At 26.5% G+C, this 23559-nt stretch overlaps 2 protein-coding genes and 1 long non-coding RNA gene across 4 annotated transcripts in view; 2 read left to right on the top strand and 1 right to left on the bottom strand.

Moving 5' to 3' along the window:
- Window positions 1–11593, top strand: part of LOC101502504 (uncharacterized) — a 44544-nt gene extending 32951 nt beyond the window's left edge. Inside the window, exons 1-7 of one of the 2 annotated variants that reach the window (XM_004510394.4) lie at window positions 8072–8488; window positions 9349–9448; window positions 9570–9635; window positions 10420–10593; window positions 10720–10816; window positions 10997–11143; window positions 11228–11593. In XM_004510394.4, coding sequence (XP_004510451.1) covers window positions 8101–8488; window positions 9349–9448; window positions 9570–9635; window positions 10420–10593; window positions 10720–10816; window positions 10997–11122 — 951 coding nt within the window. In that variant the 5' untranslated portion in view covers window positions 8072–8100 and the 3' untranslated portion in view covers window positions 11123–11143; window positions 11228–11593. Of the gene's footprint in view, window positions 1–8071; window positions 8489–9348; window positions 9449–9569; window positions 9636–10419; window positions 10594–10719; window positions 10817–10996; window positions 11144–11227 lie in introns of those variants that run through there. The other variant, XM_073363348.1, reaches the window with a different exon arrangement.
- An 11205-nt stretch (window positions 11594–22798) lies between these two features.
- Window positions 22799–23559, top strand: part of LOC101501961 (uncharacterized) — a 60435-nt gene continuing 59674 nt past the window's right edge. Inside the window, exon 1 of the mRNA XM_073363349.1 lies at window positions 22799–23183. Coding sequence (XP_073219450.1) covers window positions 22799–23183 — 385 coding nt within the window. The remainder of the gene's footprint in view (window positions 23184–23559) is intronic.
- Window positions 23213–23559, bottom strand: part of LOC140918671 (uncharacterized) — a 57382-nt gene continuing 57035 nt past the window's right edge. The window contains exon 2 of the long non-coding RNA XR_012161260.1: window positions 23213–23542. This is a non-coding gene — a long non-coding RNA (uncharacterized lncRNA). The remainder of the gene's footprint in view (window positions 23543–23559) is intronic.

Genomic DNA, 23559 nt, shown 5'->3' with positions numbered 1-23559 from the left:
CAAACTAAAAAAAGTAAGACACTAACCTCTGCAATTTAGAAATATCTTGTAAAAGTTGGTGTTGTAGACGGAAAAGAAAGATGTAGATGTAATGGGTGTGGAAAATTATCGAGTTGTGTTTCAGCTAATGAAACTTCTCATTTATGTTGTCATGTTGATAATTATAAAAAGGTCCATAAGTATCATGATGTGAATGATATGCTTATTAGTGCTGAAGGAAAATTGAAAAAGAAAATTTGTTACCCTAAAAGTTAATCGTGAAATCTTAGCTGAAATGATGACACGCACATTACACCATTTAATATAGTTGAGTGGAGAGTTTTTAGAAAATATCAAAAAAAATTGAATGATGATTGTTCTTTTGTTTCAAGAAATACTCATTCCAAAGATGTTTTGAAAATTTTTGAAGATGAAAAACAAAAGTTAAAATCACAATTGACTCAAATTTGTGGGAGAGTTTGCTTGACTTCCGATTGTTGCACTGCATGCACCAATGAAAGTTTTATTTCTTTAACGGCTCGTTATGTAGATGTGAATTGGAAGTTGCAAAATCTTAATTGCAAACTTAGTTTGTGTGTTATTTTATTGTGTATTTTAATAATTTAGAATGTCATATTTCGGTTGCACTTGTCTTCTTGAGTCAAATATCAATCGATAATTTACAATCGTTCAAATTGATTCATACTTAATGTATAAATAATATACCATACTTATTTTTAAATGAGCATGAAAAAAATTTCAAATTAAAATAGTCGCAAAAAATTAAAAAGATAATAAATAATTATAGAAAAAATATGTGAGTTACCCGCCCAACCCGCAACTCGTCTAGGGTCGGACTCCGAAGAAACTCATAATCTCTAGGAATGACCATAAATAGATTAGGTAACCAGTTTTGATAATTCTACCTACAGATAGCATCGGACGGAAGGAAGTAAAAATCAATGATACTTTTATTTAAGATAGTCTTAAAAAATACAATAATTTTCTTTTGAAGATAAGAGTTAGTGGTTATGAGAGAAGTTTACTCCTTATAGCATAGCAAACTGACAATAATAAATGATACTTTAAAAAGAGTAGTTTGTATTTTTCTATGAAGTACGGTTTTTAATAAATAATAATAAAACATGATCATTTATAAATCTATATATAAAAATTACACAAATACATAATGAATATAATTTAATAAACTTAATATTCTCTTTATTCTATCAGTACTTTTTTCTTAACTTATGTATTATGAACAAATGTAATAAATTTTATGGAATAATTAGAGTATTATTTAATACCATCAAAACTAAAACCGTTGATCAACTACATTAATTCGATATCCCAGCCGATTTTAATTACATACAAACAAATTGATGCATACTCATTTTTAATTTGTCACCAAACACAACAACATTACCTCAACCTCAGCAAATTGAATCAATGAGAACCTTTTGCATACATTGAATATAGTCATCGTAGAAAAAGGCAGAAGACAAAAGTTCAATTCACCCGAATAAGATTTTTCAAAATTGAAAGAAAACGGCATAGTGGGAGACAAAGTCTTAAAAAGAATAAATTAATTGTGATTTTGACATGTGAAAAAATGATGAAGACATGTAGCCCAATAGATAACAGGCAAGTGTAAGGAATATAAAGAAGTATGGGCCAGACTATTAGCAAAAAGTGTTGTATAAATTAGGAAATATTACTTTTCATAATGAATATTATTTATATTAATTAATTTACATATATTAAAAATAATTAAAATAATATTTATAATATTATTTAAAGGATGAATTAAAAAATAAAAAATAATTTACCCTGCAAAATAAAAATAGTGACAAAATTAGTTTTATTAAAATGACCATCATTTGAAAATGGATTGGATGGAATATTTATTTTTGTCAAAAAAATAGGATGGATTATTTGAGAGTGCCCGTATATTTGAGACCAGGTGAATTGTTTGATTTGACAAAAAACCAAGAGGCATGCAACGTGTGAGTGGCCCCAGTTTGATAGAAAAAATAATAAAGAATAATTGTTAATTTGATGAAAATATCAAAATGTTCGGCTATAGTCAAGAATAGATAGCATAGCAGTCAACCACGTCATATCTACATCGTGATTTGAGATTTTCCTTTTAACAATTTGGCTTTTTTGTTTAAGACAATATCAATGCTGGATCTCATCATCATCAACATTTGAAAATAATACTATTGAATTGATCCAATTAATTTCTGTTTTATGTCGTCCAACTTCCACCACATATCGGAATCAGAGCACTAGGATTGTATAGAATTGGATGAATTTTGACCAAATTTAGTATTTGAATTCATGAATTTGATTTAGAGGATTGAGGTGGGTTAAGCTGTGTTAAAACGTTGGTCGAATTTGATATGAATTCTTGACTTTTTATTTTGATTAAATATGATATTTTCTTGTGTCTCTATTATAATAAAAAAAATATATGTATTTTTTTAGTTTGAATGGTAGCAAAAGGTAACTCTTTTCAATATACATTCATTTTTAGAATTAGTTTTATATCCATATTTAATGTGATGCTAGTAGTATGTTTGAAATAAAATTTTAGTTTTATGACACTAAATAAGTTCATTGTTCTTGGTGATTTTTATAATTATTGCTTCTTATGTAGGCACCTAAGGCAAAGTAAGCCTCGTTTTATTTCAATTCATTTTGTGTATATAATCAAATAGCAAAATATTTATGCATTAATATGAGTCAGTACGAATTATGCAAGATTGATTACTATATAAATGTAAATAATATAAAAATAAATTAAAAAATATATTCATCAATTAAATGTAAAAAAATTAAATGTCAATTAATGTACTAAAAAATTAGGTCGTAAGTATTTTCGATTTTAAAAACAATTTGCAAATAAGATTGAGACATAGTGAATATTTTAATAAGTATGAATATGGTTATGAAGACACTAACCAACAATGGTTTAACTCACTATCACATGAGTTTAGATTAACTATAGTTGGAGCACATTTTTAGTTATCCAAAGTAATGGATTATAAGAATTAGGTTTCAATCTTTTGTTTATAAATATCAATTGTAAATATTCTTTTTGGAACATTATAATCAATCATACACTTATTTTATTTATAATTTAACTGCACTTTACTTTTATTTACATTTTTCTAAAGGATTTTTTTATTAAAAAATATCCACAAATATCTCTTAACATTTTTAGAATAATTAAGGAATCAACTACACAAACCAACATAGTTTATTTTTTATTTTTTGGTGTAGTAGAAAAATAAATCATTGTTTGAGATTTATTAGCCAAATCCTTGGTTATCTTTCCAACTCGACAATCCTTTAAAATGTTATTTTTTAGTATATTATATATGATAATTTTCTTTAATTTATAATTTGTTTGATGTAATTTAAATATATAATTATACATCCATAAAAATTTAAATTAGTCAAACTAATTCAAACTATGCTTAAAGTGAAAATAATTAATAGTTAAATTAGTAAAATTCAACGTGAACAAATAATTAATAAACAAAATATCTAACAAGTTTATTCTTAGAATAAGTTAATCTTTACCTTATATATATATAATTGTTTTTTACGTCATTTTAAATATAATTAATATTGTTACTTTGCAATGTTAACTTTAATTATATTAGTATTATATTATAATATGTTACTTAACATAATATAAATAAATAATTATGTATTTGTAAAAACTGAATGAAGAAATCCAATTCAAATATCAATTAATTAGATTGGATCATATTTTTTTTAGAATAAATAATTTAAATTAAATTAAACTCGTACTTTATTTTTAATCAAGTGATTTTCTACATCAAAACCAACTCAAATTAAATAATGGACACTTACGATGTGATCACGTGACATTATAACGCGCGTATATAACATAACAAAAAGTAACATTAACAAATAACAAGTATTTAAAAAAAAAAATGATCACGTTATATTAATAAATATTGAGAAATTAACAACTCTTACTAATTATAAAATAAATAAATAAATATATAATGTATATACTAGTTTTTTAGACAGTAAATAATACGATTATTTTTGCGTGACAGAGGCATCCCTGGTGGGTTGTTGACGTGGATTTTCCGTGTCATTTTCAATTGACAAATTCTCAGATTCTATACGCTTGGCTATTTGGGTTTTCAGATTTCTTTATTATTATTAACTTTTTCCCTTCTGGCTGCACAAAAAAAATAACCTTTTTCTCTTTTGGAATACTCCTAAGTCGTGACTCGTGAGAGAGGCATGCGTTGGAAACAATTGGGAAGCACATGTCTTAGACTTGGAGCATTTCTATTGGCCAATCATCCACATATGTCCACACTTTTTCTTTGGATTTGTAAATGTTTCACTCAAAAGTGGAATAGCTGACACAAGCGTCATATAATCTTTTTTGGGTTCCTTGCTTTAAATTTAATTGATGGTTTGAATTTTAGGTAACACTCATCACCTACGCATATACTTCTAAATTATTTTATGGGTCATTGCTAATAAATGCTCTAATCATACTTGCTATAAACAATTAAAAGATAAAATTTTGTTATATAAAATAAATAAATTTTAAACTTTAAAAAGTGAAAAACACAAATTTTATGTAATTTTTTTTATAAACTTTTATATTTAAATTACTAATAAGTAATGTTTCAAGTAAAATTTAATAATTTTACACAATATTTTGCTTTTATTTCATTAACAGATATCATAGCAATAGTGATTAGCATTATATATATGTCTTCAAAGTTTCTATTCGTTGGACCAATCTCTAATTTCATTATTTGATCAAGACTTTGTCCCTTTCTCAATATAAATTGTTTCACATATTCAAAGTTAGGTTCTCCTTTTTTAATCCTCTTATTTTTTAAATAATTTATTATAATAATTTAAAGTTCAATTAGCAGATCATAAATTTAATAAAAAAAATATTTTTACTAAAATTCAAACTATAATTATAAAAAAAAAGATTCATAATTAAAATTAATTAATTAATCGTTCCCCACATAAAATTTTTCAAAATATAGAGAACCAAACGTTGAAAAATACACATTATTCCCTCTTTCCCTTCCTTTCTTTTTCTTTTATGATAATCTATGCAACCAAATACGTTTAGTTTACTGTACATAAAACGGCCGACTTCTAGTCTATATGGGCCCATAAAAAAACGAAATTTTCTTCCTATAAAATATAATATTTCACAAGGACACGATCACTTGCTTAGAAAAGAAGCAAATTAATACTACACTATATACTCTTCCGAACTACACACCAATTACAACGTTAGACATATACTTATTACTTTGACTTAATTATAATTTGAGTATATATATTCAATTTTGATCCATAAAGTTTTTTCGAGCAATTTTACTCTTTCATTTTAAAAATTAGATAAATATAGATAATCCAAAAATTGTTTTTTATTAAAATATTTTAGACTAAATGTTATGTTTGAGATATAAATTAAAATTAAAAATTTTAAAAGCAAAATTTTTGATATAATTTTTTTAAGAATTTTTCATAAGGTGAGATTAGGATTTCAAGATAAGTAAGATTGAGATTTTCAATGTTTAGTTAAATTTGATATTTTAATTGGTAAATATTAAATGAAATAAAGTTTAAAACAATTTAATCCATTTGAATTGTGAATTTTTTTCAATAGAATTTGAGAGTTTTGAACAAATAAAAAGGGATGAAGGGACTTGATTGAAACAACTAAAGCCTTTGAGGGATTAGAATGGATCAAAAAATTAGAGGGATTAAAGTCATACATAGATCAAACTAGAAGAAAGTCCAAAACGAAACAAAATCCGGATCCCCTGCCAAAACCAAATTACACTTCATTAAATTTTTCGAATCCGTAGCTAAAAACTCGCCACTGCGTAACAAAAAAGCGAACCGAAAATAAACACCACCCTACACACCAAAAAACCAGCGACAAACAAAAAAAGAATTACAATTTTGCAAAAGAAAATATTCAGATTTATTTTTCAGTATTTTTTTTCCAAATTCATTTTCTTTTTACATATGTGAGAAGTTTTCTTGTTTCACACAATTCCTCATCCCTATTAACTCAGTGGGATTTTTCTGCTACAGCTGCCGAGTCAACTCGTGAGTAACAAATTTCAATTTTTTTTCTTATATGGCTTGTCTTTATTTCAGTTTTTCACTAACCCCATTAATTCATTTTATTTTTTTGCGTAGTTTTGTAGCATTTCTAAATTGCGGGTATTATAATGTTTTTGTGTGTGTTTAGTGAAGTGTTTATGTTATTTTGTTAGTGCATGTAAGGATTAAGTATCTAAAGTAAAAATGCCAAATTAAGTATTGCTTTGTCATTCCAATTCCAATGCATCATTAATTACATTTCTCCATTTTAACTCTTATTAGTTATATTATATACAAGATATGTTGTTTTTATTGCAAATTTTCATTGACCAAGTACATTGTTAAGCATGCATTTATTAACAAACATGGTTAATTTAGTAAATTTATTTGATTAATCATATCAATTAGACTTTTAGTACACGTTCAAACTCTGACTACATAATTTGAGAATTTATGATATTAAATATTGAAGACAAACGCAATATTCATGTGATACTCTTGTCTCTTTATCTACATTTGATTTTAATGAAACTTTTGAAGTATTCTCAATTTTTACTTATGTCAAAATGTTGTTAGTGTACATTAGCTGGACCAAGAGCAGCTGGGTGTAGTTTGGTTAATTAATTGGTCGAAAACAAGACGCGTGTTCTGATCTACTCAGCTAATCAATCACGATCTTACACTTAGCAGCACCATTAGGATAACATTTTTATAATATAAATATGTCGTTAATCTATCCTAGTTGATAGGAGTAATGTTTGGAAATTATTCCGTTCCACTAACCGCCCATTTAAATATTTGGTTTTCTAAGTTGTCGTTCGGAAAAATGAAAAGTCTTGCCTTCAATCTTCTTTACTTCAAAACCTTATCTTCACTTCTTTTCTTTCTTCGACTTTCTTCACTCGTTCAAATAGTAAAGCATTAGTAAGGAGTAATTATATCTTATAATTTCTTTTAAGATATAAAAATTAAATTAGTAATTTGAAAAATGTTTAAGTCCATACTCAACCAAACAAAATTAACAAAATTTATGTATAAAAATTTGTGCATTTAATTTTTTTTAAATTAATTTTTTTTTCAATACAAAATTATATTTTTTATTTATAATAACAAATGCCAAATAAGACCTTAATTTAAATATAATTTTCATAATTTAAAATTGATTATTGATATCTCAACCAAACTATTATATTTCATTTTACATAGTGCTATTAGTGTTATCTTAAAAAAATGTCATATTTAAGTATTTTTTAATTAAATATATTATTTTCTATTGTAACTTATGTAATTCTATAATATAAAAAAAGTACATAACTGTTTTCATAGTATAAAAATTTAATTTAATTTTTTTTATAAATATTTTTAAATAAGTATCACAAATTTCTAAAAGATTAATTTAATTAAATCAAACCAAATCAACATATTTTTGATATGTTTAGTTTAAATATTATGCGAAAAATTGAAAGAAAAAAAAATCAAGCAAAAATAAATATTATATACATAGCTCAATCTCTTGCAAATTTATGCATTTTCTTAATATGAACTCCCCTTGATTTTTAGTTGCATTTGCAAATTCCCTTACGTGTTTATATAATAAATTTACATTTTAAAATTTCAATACACAATTATATATTATGTTTAATATTTTAATTAAATATTAAAAAATGGATGACTGCAATATCTTTTTGAAGGTCTGCCACCAGCGACAGAATGCGACCTGCGGCAATAACCACAAGAGGTAGTTTGATTTGATGTAGTAATAGTTCCGAATCACAAGTTAGGTTCACATTAAAATCAAATTTACATAATAAATTAATCTGAACCGTGGATCTAGATCGAACGGTCAAGACTGAGTAGTAAGTGGTGCACTGTCAAGTACAAATCAGCAGTGAATAGTGATGATGTAAATGATATATCATATCACCTATAAATAGTAGCAAACCCACCCACCCGAATATTACGAACCAAAAAACTATGGATAGAGAGTCGATGGTTGTTTACACCATCGGAGCCATTGTGGTGCTATTTCTCCTCACCTATTCACCAAACAACAACAATCACTCCACCCCCCACCACCGCCTCTTTCTCCACCGTGATGAAAACCAAGAATCGAACACTAACCATTCACACACATCTGAAGAGTGGGACGAAAACTTAAATGTAACTGACACGATTGTCCGTATATTCCCGGAAATCGATGCGGACCCCACAGATCAGTTTGTGGACCTCCACGAATTAACTGAATGGAACTTCGAGCAAGTTCAAAGAGAAGTATTGCATCGAAGTCAGAGAGAAATGAACATTCACGACAAGAACCACGACGGTTATCTTTCCTTCTCCGAATACGGTCCTCCAACGCCAGGTGCTCCTCTTTCAACTTTCACTCTACTTTTCTTCTTTCACCATTTTTTTCTTTTTTCTTTTTTTCCTGTAAATCAGCTTTTTGGTTTAATCTAAGTTGAGTATGCGTTATGAACTTCTCACCGTTCACTTTAACTGTTTTTCAATCGATTCTATGGTGTCACCGGCGAAAATATCCAAACACATTTTATTGCTTAAAGAAATCTTTAACTATAGATCCACACACCGGAAGCGCCACAAACCTCCGCGCCGGAGTTCCACTTCCTTCATTTCACGCCGCCGTGAGAAAACTTTTTTCGCCGCCGGCGAATCTTCCTCCTCAAACCCAGCAGTGACCGGAGATCACACCACGATACGCGAAACCTCGCTGTGGAGTTTTGAATTGCGTTTCAGAAATCTTATTACTTTCCTTCGTAAATACGAATGTTTTAAGCTTCCGTGGATGGAACGGCCGCAACCGTTGACAAGGGGTTTTAGGTTTTTTTTATTTTATTTGTTGGGGTAAGTTTCACAATTTTCGATTTTTCAAGTTACTTTCTTTTGAATAATAAATTTGAAGATTTTATTTTTATCTAAAAAAGGGAATTTTATGAGTTATTCTTTTGTGATATGTAGTATACCGAGCCCCACCTTCATAGTTAACTTTATAAATTTGCAATTTTGTTTTGATAGTTACAGTTTCATTTCAAATCATCGGTGTAGGTTAATTAAACATGATTTGGTGAAGTTGTAGTGTGAGCCAACCGATCTTAGATTGATGGCCAAGATTAATCGCATTTTTGTTTCTTTTGAACCTTTATTCTTGTGTATTGAATTGAATGCTGTAAATCTTAATACTAGTTTGTCTTTTTCATTCATCAGATGGTTCTTTTGGTTATGATTCGAGGTTGTCGGAAGAGGAACATTTTAATGCATCCGACGCAGACGGAGATGGTTTTCTAAACTTAGCCGAGTTCAATGAGTGAGCTTCTTTCTACTAATAGCTTGTTAGGAAACCCTGTTAGTGTTGCTGCACATGCAGATCTAATCTAGCTACTGTGCTTTTCCTATTTATATATGCTAATTTGTTACTATTCTTGTAGCTTTCTTCATCCTGCTGACAGCAACAGCGCAAAGATTAAAGAATGGCTTTCCAAAATGGATGTCAGGTAACTATTTTCATGCAAACAAAACTTGCATCATATTGGGCATGTTTCTTTCAGAATAACATCTGTTTGTTTGGAAACGAAAATTGGGGGATGCCTCCAAGAAATATAAATGAATAATCTTTTTTTACTTCTGTAGATAGATGGTAATTGTTTGTAGAGCTATACAAGGTTCTTTTCTCTTACATCCACATGATATTAGACACTAGTGTTTAATACAGGAGTATCTAAGAGAGGTTTGGTATAAAGTTTCAATTGAATGATGCAACTACTCATTTATAGAAGTTGGTAAAGCTTTTTACTTAAGCATCTTAGATTCACACAAGATACTTGCGATCTGTGGGATTGTTTGTTTGGCATATACCTTAATGACAAATCTTGTAACCGAGTACCAAAAACAAGCATCTAGCTCAGTTATGTAGCTTTTCAGGGAATCCTAAACATCTGAATGAAGTGTTGCTGAATATGTTACTGTTTTTTGGCCTTTCTTTGTCATCCTTTTAAATATTCAATCCTCTTTTGGGCAATCCCAGCTGATTGTTTGTAAGGGATGTAAATGCATGATTAGTTTGCTTTTGAAAATGAATTTTGCTTTGCAATCACTTGCCTGCTCTAGAAGAAGTCACTATATTGGACTAACTTTTTTAGAGACTTTGCTGAATATTAGAAATGCAGACAATATTTGTGGTTGATCTTATTTTTGTGAAAGGGATAGGAAATCTTCACTTTATATGGAATTAGCTTATTTGTATATATTGCCTTATTGTATCCTTTTATTTCCTTATAGGGAAAGTGATACGGACAGAGATGGGAAGGTCAGTTTTAAAGAATTCTTTTATGGCCTTTTTGATTCGGTAAGATACTATGATGCGGAGAGTTACAATGATCTACATCAATCTGATGACTCAACGGATGCTTCAGCCAGAGCTTTGTTTTCTCAGCTTGACAAAGATCGCGACGGGTATTCACCATCTTTTTTTATTCTTTTTCTTTTCCCACAATTATTCTACTTGATTGGAATCAATATTGTAGTTTCCTTATAGTATACTATAATTTACTTTTGGGTTTTCATTTTGAATCTGTGCAGGTCTTTGTCAGATATTGAACTACTGCCTATAATTGGGAAATTGCATCCATCTGGGCATTATTATGCAAAGAAACAAGCAGAATATTTAATTTCATTGGTATAGAATTTGAACATTACAATTAAAACTCTAATTGTTGACAAAGGTGTCACATTGCAATTCATATTTTGCAATGTAGATGGCTAAAATAGCTCAACAGGCACTGCAACATCTGTTGGATAACAATAACATCATACATTAGTTTCCTTATTAACCTTTCTTTCTATAATGTTATGGCAGGCGGAAGTTGACAAAGATGGGCGCCTCAATTTGACTGAGATGATTGAGAATGCATATATATTCTATGATGTTATTTTCTACGATGATGAAGTTGAATATGATGATTCCCCTGACGAGTTCTTTTAAGTTCTTTTCAGTTTATGTTAGGTAAGTACAGTTATTTTGTTGTCTATTTAAACCTACATTCAGTGACGATTTTTCGTTGTAATATTTTGTGATCATCAATTGCAGGATGCACAGAAAAGTTTGGGGCAATAGAGTCAGTATTTGAAGAACATAAATAGAGTTATAAATTTACATAGCAAGTTAAATACAAAATATTAAAATTATACAGATGAGCAGAAAAAAAATCGGCTTCGGTTTCTGTTTTTGTTTAATAGAAGGTAAATTTTAGGTTGTGTTTGAAAAATTGTAGATAAAATATCTAGAATTTTTCAAATGCAACTTAGACCTCACCTTTTAATAGAAAGATAGTTCCGACTGATGTATGAGACACTCTTAAATGATGTACACGGTGGCCTTGCCACATTGATATGTGATTTGTGAATTGTAATAGTTTTACTTTTTATATATCATCAATGTTATAGTTGAAATGAATTAATGTTGCTTTATATATAATCACAGATACAGGGGATGCACGTTACATAACTTTAAATGAATATATAACTCACCCGAAGTAATTTTTCAAAATAGGAAGAAATCAGAATAATGGGACTGAGGGAGAGAGAAAAAGTCATTAAAAGAATATCCTAATTGTGATTTTGACATGTAAAAGAATAATCAAGACCTGCCAATTTATTATTATATAGATTGCATTTCCATGTGTTAAAAGTACAAAGAAGGGTACGAATCTTGTTGTAGTTGAGATGTTCTCCATTTCTCTAATATAGAATATTATTATTATAACTCTTTGTTTATAAAGTTGATAAATATTTAATTTAAATTATATGTTCTAAAACTATGTATAATTATACAAAATTATAATAAAGTAAAAAATAGAGTGAACAAAAAATGGAGAAAATCTCGACTTGAATTTTAGTAGATAGATAATTTGATTTAATTAGAAAAATGTGAGAGTGAAAGTATGTAAGTAAAGAATGGGGTAATATATATCTTTGAAGTTTGAAGCCTTTTCTAATTTTAAGAATTAATTTCAGTTTTTAGCTCTCTATATTCTTAAATATATTTTCTCTATTTTTAATTAAATTTTTTTTTTATTATTTTTGTTTAATATAAATAAAAATTAATTAAAAAATTAATATTTTATCTTTAATTTTGAATCAAATAATAAATTTTTTAAACTTATTTTTACTAATATATTTTGAAATGGAATAATAGAAATTAACAATTTCTTTAAAAAAATATCCACGATTCATTTATCAATAAAAAATATAAATCGGTTTCTGTTATGTAAAAGTAATTTTATTTTTTTTGGCAAAGTTTTACTACAACTATTTGTTTAAATATTATAGATATATTGAAGAGTGTTATAATAAATAATAGATAAAGTATATACTTAGATTCACCAATTCAAATAGAAGAAATTCATTTTAAACCTTGAACTGCTTAAGCTAGTAGGTCTTTGAGTCCAGAAATGTAGTAGACCACAAAGTTAACTTTTTATTGACAATGAATCATACCACTAAAAAGGGTTATGTACAATGTATTTGACGACACCGACCTCCTAAAATTCCATGCTTTCCAAATTAAGTTTTTTTAATTACTCTCTCCTTTAAAATATAAATAAAAAAGTGAATGTATTTAGTGTGGGAGCTTGATGAGATGATGAAATGAGGGAGCTTGAGAAGGACATGCAATGGAGTTAGTGTGTTCTCTCTTGTTTTTTTTTTCTCCTCTCTTCTTCTTTCCTCTTTTCCCTTCTTTCATCTTTTCTCTCTCTTTTTTTCTCTTCATTTTCCATGATATGTTACGGTTTTGGTTTTGTCATCCATCCCTCTTTCTTTCTTTCATTATTTATTTATTATTATTATCATTATTTAACAATTGGGTTTTAAATAAAGGGGAGTGTGATGAGAATTGTCAATTACGCCCCTCCAAATCCTTACAAACGACAAATTTTATTTTTACTACAAAATGGGCTACTAGAAGTGGAATTTGAAATTTCTATTGGGACATTAATATGAACTTCCTAAACTAAACTTCACTTGATTAACTAACAATCATTTTTTGATTAAATAAGATCTAAGAGATTTGTATAAACATATGAATTACGACAATAAAATATAAATAATAGAATTATTAGTATAAATAAGAATAAATGGAATATACAATTTTTGGGGTGTTACATAAATAGACCAACTACGGTTTATGAATCTTAATTTCGAATACCCAACAATTTAATTTAACTTAATTAGACTAACTACAATTTATGTATCATAATTTCAACTATTCAGCGATTCAATCTAATCTAAAGATAGTAACTACTACTTAAGAATCTTAAATTTGATTATCCAACCCCCAATTCTAACCTTAATAGTGTTATAATTGAATAACTTGCACAATAAGCAACTCACACAATAGATGAGAAGTGACGAGTTAATGAAATGTTTTGAAAATATTTTCGAAGACTCGGTTAAAATTATTTGTCAGAGAATAATTTAATCGAATTACGAGGATTATTATTGACAAATATTTTAAGACGTCACACATTACTATTAAATTTATCTATCAATTTGACTCAACGAGGGTAGAAATTTTTACTAAAGTAGATCTAGATGTGATGTGATAATGACTAAGTATTATAAATGATAATTGTGATATTTTATAATTAAACTTATGTGGTTAATTTTTGTGGTTAAATTTTTTTGGGGATTAATTTGGAATTGAAATAGTAAATTAATTAATGGAAGGAGTTCCCTACAAAAGCAATTCATGACCATCATCATATCATCATATGACTATCACTTTCTTTAATTTTTCAAACACATATTCTCTCATTTCTATCAAAACTCAAACATTCTCCTTCATTTTTTAGCAACTTACAAGCCTCCAAACACAAAACTACCAACTACAAAGTTATTTCACTATTAGAGATGATTGCAAATAAATAAATATCACTAGTTGAGGTGTTCATTTCTCCCCTCTTTTCTCTCAAACCTGTAAGCATATGTATATAGGGAAAAAATTGTTTTTTATTTTATATGTTTTAAGCTTTAATCTTGTTTATTTATCACTACTATGGTTGTTATTAATGTTTAAAAAATTAAAGAAAACAATTTTATATGTAAGCATGCATATATAGGGGGAAAATTGATTTTTATTTTATATGTTTTAAACTTTAATCTTACTTGTTTATCACTACTATGATTGTTATTAATGTTTAAAAAATTAATGGAAACATTTTTAACTTTTTTTCTTTTAAAAATAAAAAAACCTATGTAAGAGAGTAAAATGAAAAGTTTTTTTTTTTTTTTTTTTTTTGCTTTAGTGCTTTGTTAATATTGAAATTAGAGGAGTTATTAACTTGAATAACCTAAAGTGAAACCAAACCCCCAAAATTTTTACTAAGACCAAACTTGGTGTGTCATAATGTTAAAGCTTAATTTTAGTATGTGTTTGAATAATATAATAAGTTCTTTTCAACTAAATGAGTTTGAACTTACAATCGAAATTTTATTAGAGTGGTTTAAGTTAGTAAAATTAAGAAGACTTTTGCAAATGTATTTGGTTACAATATTTATTTATTTATTAAGGTGTGTGGGGATCAAAGTGATGTATCATTTAAAAAAAAAACTCAAAGTTGTAAAATGAGGATTTTAAAGTATCAGAGTGACTAATAGAAAGAAATTGATTAGTTTTATTGAGTAATACAACCTTTAAATAAAATTTATAATTCTCTATGTTTATGTGTAGTTAGCTCATTGAGTCTCGAAAATGAATCCAGATTGTTGACACCGAATTTGCAGTGGCAAAAACTTTGAATATTTTACGTTTGTTGTGTTAGTTTTTTTAAGGAAACTAGTAAAATATCTCTCCATTCGCACGGGTGGCGCATGTTTATATTCTTTTTAAGATTGTTGTTCATTGTCAGTGTAATATTTGAACTTTAGGAAAATATACTCATTTAGCATTCTAATAGATATGCATAATTGTTAATGTGGTTCCTTAAATTAATTTCAGATAACAATTCAATCATTTTTTTTTCCAATTTGGTTATTTATTTAATTTTAATCAAACAATTTAATCTTTTATGTTTTAAAATGTTAACAATGTTATATTTTTTTTTACAAAAATTTGATCAAAATTTTCAAACATAACTCATAAAATTAATTATCATCTTCAATATAATATAAATTTTACCAAATTTATAACTCAAATCTTTAAATAAACTCATATTTTCATTTTTTATATTTTCAAATTTTTGTAATAAAATTAAATAAATGACCAAATCAGAAGAAAAAAAAAAAAGATAAAGGACTGAAATGTAAGTTAAGAGATCTCATGATCAATTGTGTCTAATAAATATTATTGAAAATAGCAAATAGTATTCATCTTGTGATTTTTATATGTATTAGTGGAAACTATTTGTATCTTGTTTTTTTCAATATTTATTCATAACAAATATTTGTTTCGTATTTTTTTAATATTTATACGCGACAAATATTTGTTATGTGTTTTTTTTATGTATCAGTGAACAAATATTTGTCCCGTAATTTTTTAAATTTATCATTATTGAACATTAGTCATGTATTTTTTATGCATCAGTTATAGTTATTTATGGATTATGTTTTTTAATAATTATCAATGACAAATATTTATCCCATATGTTTTATGTTTGAATGTCAAATATTTGTCTAGATTTTTTTAAAATTATTAGTAACAAATATATGTATCTTGTTTTTTTAATATTTATTAGTTACAAATATTTCTCATGCGTTTTTTGTGCGTCAAAAATAAATATTTATCTCATGTTTTTAATGTATCAATGAAAATATTTATCTCATATTTTTATATATCGATAACAAATATATGTTTCGTATTTTTATATAAACTACTTTTTCATTCTTTATTATTATTATTATAATTGCTTTTTTCTTTTTCCATTAATTGAAACTATAACATGTGTTGTGTATTTTTTATTCTTGAGTTATAAGATATATATTCATTATTTTTTAATAGTTATCAATGACAAATATTTATCTCGTATTTTTTATGTTTTATTGTCAAATATTTGTTTATATTTTTTTAAATTATTAGTGATTTATTAATTACTAATATTATTTCTCCTACATTTTCTATGTGTCAATGACAAATGTTTGTCTCATATTTTTTATGTATCAGAGATATATATATATATATATATATATATATATATATATATATATATATATATATCGTATTTTTTATATATTGATAACATATATACATATAATATTTTTTTATAAACTACTTTTTCTATTTTTTGTCATCTATTTTAAAATACTTTTTTAACAAATTAGTATTTCATTTATGCGAAAAAGAGAAAATTATTTAATAAAGTTAGAGTTTTATTATTTTAATTAATAATTACGACTACTATTTTAATATTGAAAAATATTATGTTGTTCCTTTCAAAAAAATTAAGCGTTATTGATAGTGAAGTTGTGGAGGTAGGAAGAAGTTGTGACTTGTGGTTGTCGCAGTTTTTTTTATTTTTTTGTAGGTGTTTTGTTGTTTTAGTGTTTCCACTTCATTTTGACAGTTTTTTTTTTAATATAGTGTTTTCACTTTATTTGTGTTTGAAGTAAATTTTATAATTTTTTATATTTATGTAGTTAGTATCTTTAGTCTAAAAAATAAATTGAGATTGTTGACATTGAATTTTTTGAAAAGAGATAAAAATAAAAAGATTATGGTAAATTTTTTTAATTAGTTTTGAAATAAAATGGTAAATGAATTGATGTGGTTTGTTTTAACTCAAAAGTATTTGATTTGTAGAAATTTTATGAACTTTAAAAAAGTTAGAAAAAAATACTGTTGGGATTTTAAATGGCAGTATAAATTAAAATTTTCACTCGTTTTAAATTTAAAACCATATGAGTTGTTGTTCTTGATTATTTAAAGTATTTTAAACTAGATTTGGATTTTCAATCTCTTTTAAAAGACTTTAATGAATAAAATGAGTTTTAGTCGAGTTGTATATATGTTAAAAGAGAATTCAAAATTTTGTTTTGATATTGATTTTAAGTTGATTTTGTGATTGCGGTGTTATAAGTTTCATCTATGGGGTTTTTGAGAAAATAAGGTTTCCTTATTTATAGTTAAAACCAAAAGTTGTAGTCTTTAATATTAAATTCAATTTTTATGAAGAGATTTAACTTTGAAAAACAAAGTTTCAAACTTTATGAGTTTGAGTATAGTTCAAAGAAATGTAGCAAAAAAAAAAAATCGTATAAATCAAGAAATATTATTCTTTCTCTTTGATAATAAATGGCATATTTATTAATTAATTTATCCATATTAAAAAATAATTATAAAAAAAATAATTTTATCAATTTATTCATTCACGTGTTTTTCATTATCATAAGTATAAAATAAAATATAATACTTGAAAATAATATACATAATGTTAATTAAATGTACAATTAAAAAATAAATTACATTGAAAATTAAAAATAACATACATTTTGAAATAACATGATTTTATGAAAATAACCATCATTTTGAAATCGGATTAGATGGATGGATTATTTATTTTTGTTTGACAATTTACTTCTTCTATCTCACATTGAATGTAATTCTATTAAAAACAATTGGTTTAAAATAAATATTATTTTTAATTTTTAATACAATTTTAATTATTATTTTTTTATATTACCATTCAATAATTACTATGTACATAATTTACAAAATATTATTAAATTTTATATTGATAATAATAAAATTTAACCAATAGTTAAAATAAGTAATTTGATAAAATAAACTTTTATCTTTATATTTTTTATTATTATATTTTTTAATACATATACAAAAACTTTAAAGGAGATTTATTGTAAATGGTAAGACTGAGGAAGTATTTGATGTCAGTAGATGTGAGACCAGGTGAATTGTTTGGTAAATGGTACCAAGAGGCATGAAGACTGTGGGTGTCCCCTTTTTCCTTTTTTGTTGTTGGTCTTATGTGGGTTCCCCCTTTTTTTGTTGGTCTTATGTGGGTGGCCTCCCTTTTTTTTTGGATTATACAGTGAAGATGGCATAAGAATCAACCACGTAATCATTGTTACTATAAAGAAAAATATTTAGGAACATTTATTTAAGTGTTTTCCGTATGTTTGTTAATCTAAAATATTATTTTTGTGATTGTAATAATTTTTTAAAAAATTATTTTAAAATTTTTGTAATCAATTAAATTAAAATCTATAAGAAAACACTTAAAAATATATTTAAAAATTAGATAAATGAATCAACAATGGTCTTGATTACTTCCATACGAGTTTGACCAATTAATTGTATTTAAAATGCATTTTTAATTAGTCAAAGTCATGAATTATAAAAATTAGATTTCAACTATTGTAAATATTCTTTTAAACACACTTTAATAAATCAAACACTTATCTTACCCATAATTTAAATACACTTGTTTTCACTTATATATTTTTCAAGGATTTTTGTACTAAAAAACATGTACAACATTTTTAAAGAACTAACAACACATGGCAATATAGTTTATTTCTTGGTGTAATTGCTTGAATAAAAATAGATCATTACGTCAGATTTATTAGTCAAACCATCAGTTAGTTTTTTAACTCGACAGTAGTTTGTAAGGTTAATTTTTAGAATATTACATGTATTGATTTTCTATAGTTTGCAATATTTTATTTAAGTAATTTAATTATGTAATTATACATCTGTGAAAATTTAATTTAGTGGAACTAATTCAAACTGCATTTAATGTGAAAATAATTAAAATTAGATCAATAAAATTAAATGTTAACTAAGAGTTATTAAATAAAATAAATGATAAGAGTTATGAAGTAACAATGTCGATTTACAAGAAAGGGGGGGTTTGAATTGTAAACGTACATTTTAAAAATTCCTGTTCAAAACTTGAGAAAATAACTCAAGATTGATCTTGGTTATGAAAACAGAAAACGCAGAATGTTCTTGGTTTTAGAAGTAAAACGGAGAACGTTCATTGATTAGTTGAAAACAGAAAATCAGTTTATGTTTTAATTAATTCAATATGATAAGTAGAGAGATATGATAGAGAATACCACACAAGGATTTTATCCTGGTTCACCCAACGTGGGTTACGTCCAGTTCTCACACTGTGAGATTTTCCACTAAGTGTAAAAGAGTTTTCTTGAACTTACAACACCTTAGTCTTAGATCAACCTTGATCTATTTTAACCTCTAATGCTTTCTACCCAGAAAGCAATACCAGCACCTATCTAACCTTGATAGGAAGTAATCTTAAAACAAACTATAAAGAAACTCTTATAGTTTGAGTTTTTACAATTTGATTGTTTTGACAGAATCTGAAATTTCTCAACTCTTGTTTGAGAATTGATTCTTTACAAAAGATCTAATGATAATTGCGCAAACTAATATATGAGTATGAATTAGCAGCTGTTTCGCAGAAATCAGTGAGTATGATTTGCCTCTGTTTTTGCAGATTTTCAAGTATGTATATGATTGATTATGGATTTCGAAGCACTTGAATTTCTTGCTTAGAATCGGGATAATGACCTTCTATTTATAGGCTGTAGATGTACTTGAATGAAGGTACAAGAGTTGTTGGAGAGACTTTGCTTTTTGACTGAAACATTATTTCAGAATAAAAATAATCCTTATTTGAAATAGCTTTTTGACTTTTAATGGTTTAGCATTTAAAACAATTATGTCCTTTCTTAGAAAGTGCTCTTGACATTTCTTCATTGATCTTCGATGGTACATTCTCTGTCTTGAGTGTAGCTAGAGAAGATTAGAAATGAAATGCAGATCAAAACAGAGAGAAACAGAGTTGCTGTCTCTGTGCAGAAAAACGGAGAATGATTAACGTTCTTGGTTTGTCAGTTTGAACTTTCTTGAGCTTCAACAATCATTCTGGAGTTCCGTTTTAAACGTTATGGAATCCTTTTGTTATTGTCTTGTCATATGCCTAGATTGATCGAACTTTCTTGACATTTGATTTTTGGAATTTGCAGACTGTCATGACTTTTGTCTGTCTTTGAGTCCTTTGATCTTTGAGATCAAATAACCTTTTTGAGTCTGGATGATTCCTACTTGTTCTTTGCCATGAACTGATTAGTTATGAATAATTTCCAGGGCAGACTCTTTGTCAAAGGGATGGAAAATGTTTGACCAATATGATGCGATGGACAGTTGTTGAAGCTGAAGATCATTCTCTGTTATGATGCAGAATGATCTTGTTGCTGCTTTTCTTGATTTGCTTGATTATGTTCTTTAATTAAGTTCACTCAAAAACACATGTTAAATTAACATAACATTTTAGAATCAAAATTAACTTTCTTAATTAACATTTGTTTATTTTCATCAAAACTTTAAATATAGAGTTTGTCTCAACAAGTTATTCTTAGAATAAGTTATCTCCACCTTATATGTGTGTATATATATATATATTTATATTTTTTATGTCATTTTAAACATAATTAATATTTTTTTAACTCAAAATGTAATTAATATTTGTTACTTTATGATGTAAACTTTTAATATATTAGTAGTATGCGTTATAATATGTTATTTAATGTAATATAAATATATAATTATGTATTTGTATAATATGAATGAAGAAATTCAACTCAAATAACGATTAATTAGATTAAGTTATATTTTTTTTAGAAGAAATCATTCAAAATTAAACTAAATTCACTTGTTCTAATTTTTAATCTTTGGTCAAGTGATTTTTTTATATCAAAACTCATTTAAATTAAACTGCACACTCTAACGTTAAGGTGTGATTATATTTTGATCAATTAATTATATTTTTTTTATAAATTTTTTGTATGATTTTTAATATAAAATATATCTTTTATGATTATAATAAATTTTGAGAAAATTATGAATTTGATAAAGTTATAGTTAATTCAATTTAAAATTATTTAAAAATACTTAAACAAATAGACATAAATTTTGTCTTAATAAAAATTAACATTAACAAATAACAATTATTTTTAATAAATTAAATAAAAAATTGATCACAATATGTTAATAAATATTAAAAAAAATGAATAAATAAATAAATAGATAGTCAAGAAATAATAAACAAATACTAATAAATGTAATAAATAAAATTTGATATTGGGAGCTGCAATGTAGTTTTAGAATACTCGTGGGTGACGTGACAGAGTCATACTTTCTCGAAGAACACATATGAGGGAGTGGTTAGACGTGGAGCTTTTCTATTGTTATATCACCGCTTTGCCTTTTTTGGGTTATTTCTATAATTGATTTTGTGGTTTATTGATGCTTGAATTTTACATAAACACTGCTTACTCTGTTATTCAACAAAAAAACTTCTAATTTATTTATTTTGTCTCACAATTAGTATTGTTTAAATTTTTTATAATATATTAAAAATATAATAATTAATAAATATAAAGTAGTCATTTTAACAAACTATCAATTTTTGCATTAGATAATTTATCAATATAAAATATAATAATAAAAGTTATGTATATTGTAATCATTAAAACGTAATATAATAATAGATAATTAAAATTATATTTAAAATAATGAATAACATTCATTTTTAAACCAAATTTTTACTATTTAATTATAAGTGAAATACATTAAATCTGCATTTAAAATGTAATTGTGAATTACATAATAAATCTGCATTATTTTACTATTTAGCATCAAATGACAAATGATTCTAAATTTGAAATAACATAGTTAGTCATTTTTTAAAAGGTGGTTAGCTCTTTGACAAATTTAGTTAATTTTAAATCAACGACAAAAATTTAATAAATTTAGATACTTTATGTAAAAAATAGCAAGTCTACATTATATTTACTATTTAATACGTGAAATATTTATTTTTAATATTATCATGTGAATAAATAGTTAAATGATCAATTCTTCTCGATTATATATATATGGTTAATTCTTCTTTAAAATGTGATTAGATCTTTGATTATTTATAGGTTTGTCAAAATTAATCAAATTCTTTCGAAAACTAGCCACATTTGTAAATAAAACTAATAATTTTATTTATGACATATAATTATTTATGTTTGTCATATTTATTCACATGGTAATAATAAAATAAAATCTTTCGCCCCCTAATAATTAAATAATAGAAATATGTATCGTGTTTCAAAATTAATCAAATAACTAACCACATTTTAAAGAAAAATAAAAACCAACCACAAATTTTTGACTAACCATGTTATGGAGAATAACACCATTCTCAAACTCCACCATAATTCCTAATAATTAAAAGGACAAAAAATTATAAAGAAACAAATAATTTTATTCATTATATCCAAAAGAAATTACAAACTTATAAATAAGAAAATAATTCACATTGAAACTACATTTCTTTTTGTCTTAATTCAACTCTAATTCATCATGTCCTAAGACTAATTCCCAATGAAACTCTCATTCTTGCTGGATTGTTTTGAAAATAATTGAGAGAATAAATGGATTGGAGATTTTCTATTGGTCCATTTATTTGCCTTTTGCTTCTGTTGAATTTCTGGCTTAAAAGTGGAAAGGTGTTCTAGACTCGTAGAAGCGTGTTTCAGTTTTCTTCTGTTACCTCTGCCACTGTCACTGCAATCCCTCCTCCCTTATAAATAGTGAGAATTAAGATCACGCACAGAAATCCGGAACGCAACAATGGATAGAGAATCCATAATTGTTTACGCAATTGGAGCAATTGTGATTTTCTTTCTCCTCATCCATTCACCAAATAACAACAACCGCCACCACCACCACCGCCTCTTGCTCCACCGTGATGAAAACCAAGAATCGAACACTAACCATTCACACACATCTGAAGAGTGGGACGAAAACTTAAATGTAACTGACACGATTGTACGTATATTCCCGGAAATCGATGCGGACCCCACAGATCAGTTTGTGGACCTCCACGAATTAACTGAATGGAACTTCGAGCAAGTTCAAAGAGAAGTATTGCATCGAAGTCAGAGAGAAATGAACATTCACGACAAGAACCACGACGGTTATCTTTCCTTCTCCGAATACGGTCCTCCAACGCCAGGTGCTCCTATTTCAACTTTCTCTCTACTTTCTTTCTTTCACCTTTTTTTTTTTTTTTTTTTTTTTTGTAAATCAGCTTTTTGGTTTAATCTAAGTTGAGTATGCGTTATGAACTTCTCACCGTTAACTTTAACTGTTTTTAAATCGATTCTATGGTGTCACCGGCGAAAATATCCAAACACATTTTTTTGCTTAAAGAAATTTGTAACTATAGATCCACACACCGGAAGCGCCACAAACCTCGCGCCGGAGTTCCACTTCCTTCATTTCACGCCGCCGTGAGAAAACTTTTTTCGCCGCCGGCGAATCTTCCTCCTCAAACCCAGCAGTGACCGGAGATCACACCACCATACGCGAAACCTCGCTGTGGAGTTTTG

Source organism: Cicer arietinum, chromosome 7 (genome assembly GCF_000331145.2).
Source record: "Cicer arietinum cultivar CDC Frontier isolate Library 1 chromosome 7, Cicar.CDCFrontier_v2.0, whole genome shotgun sequence".
In the NCBI taxonomy this organism is placed as follows: domain Eukaryota; kingdom Viridiplantae; phylum Streptophyta; class Magnoliopsida; order Fabales; family Fabaceae; genus Cicer; species Cicer arietinum.
This window is presented reverse-complemented; position numbering and strand designations above follow the sequence as displayed.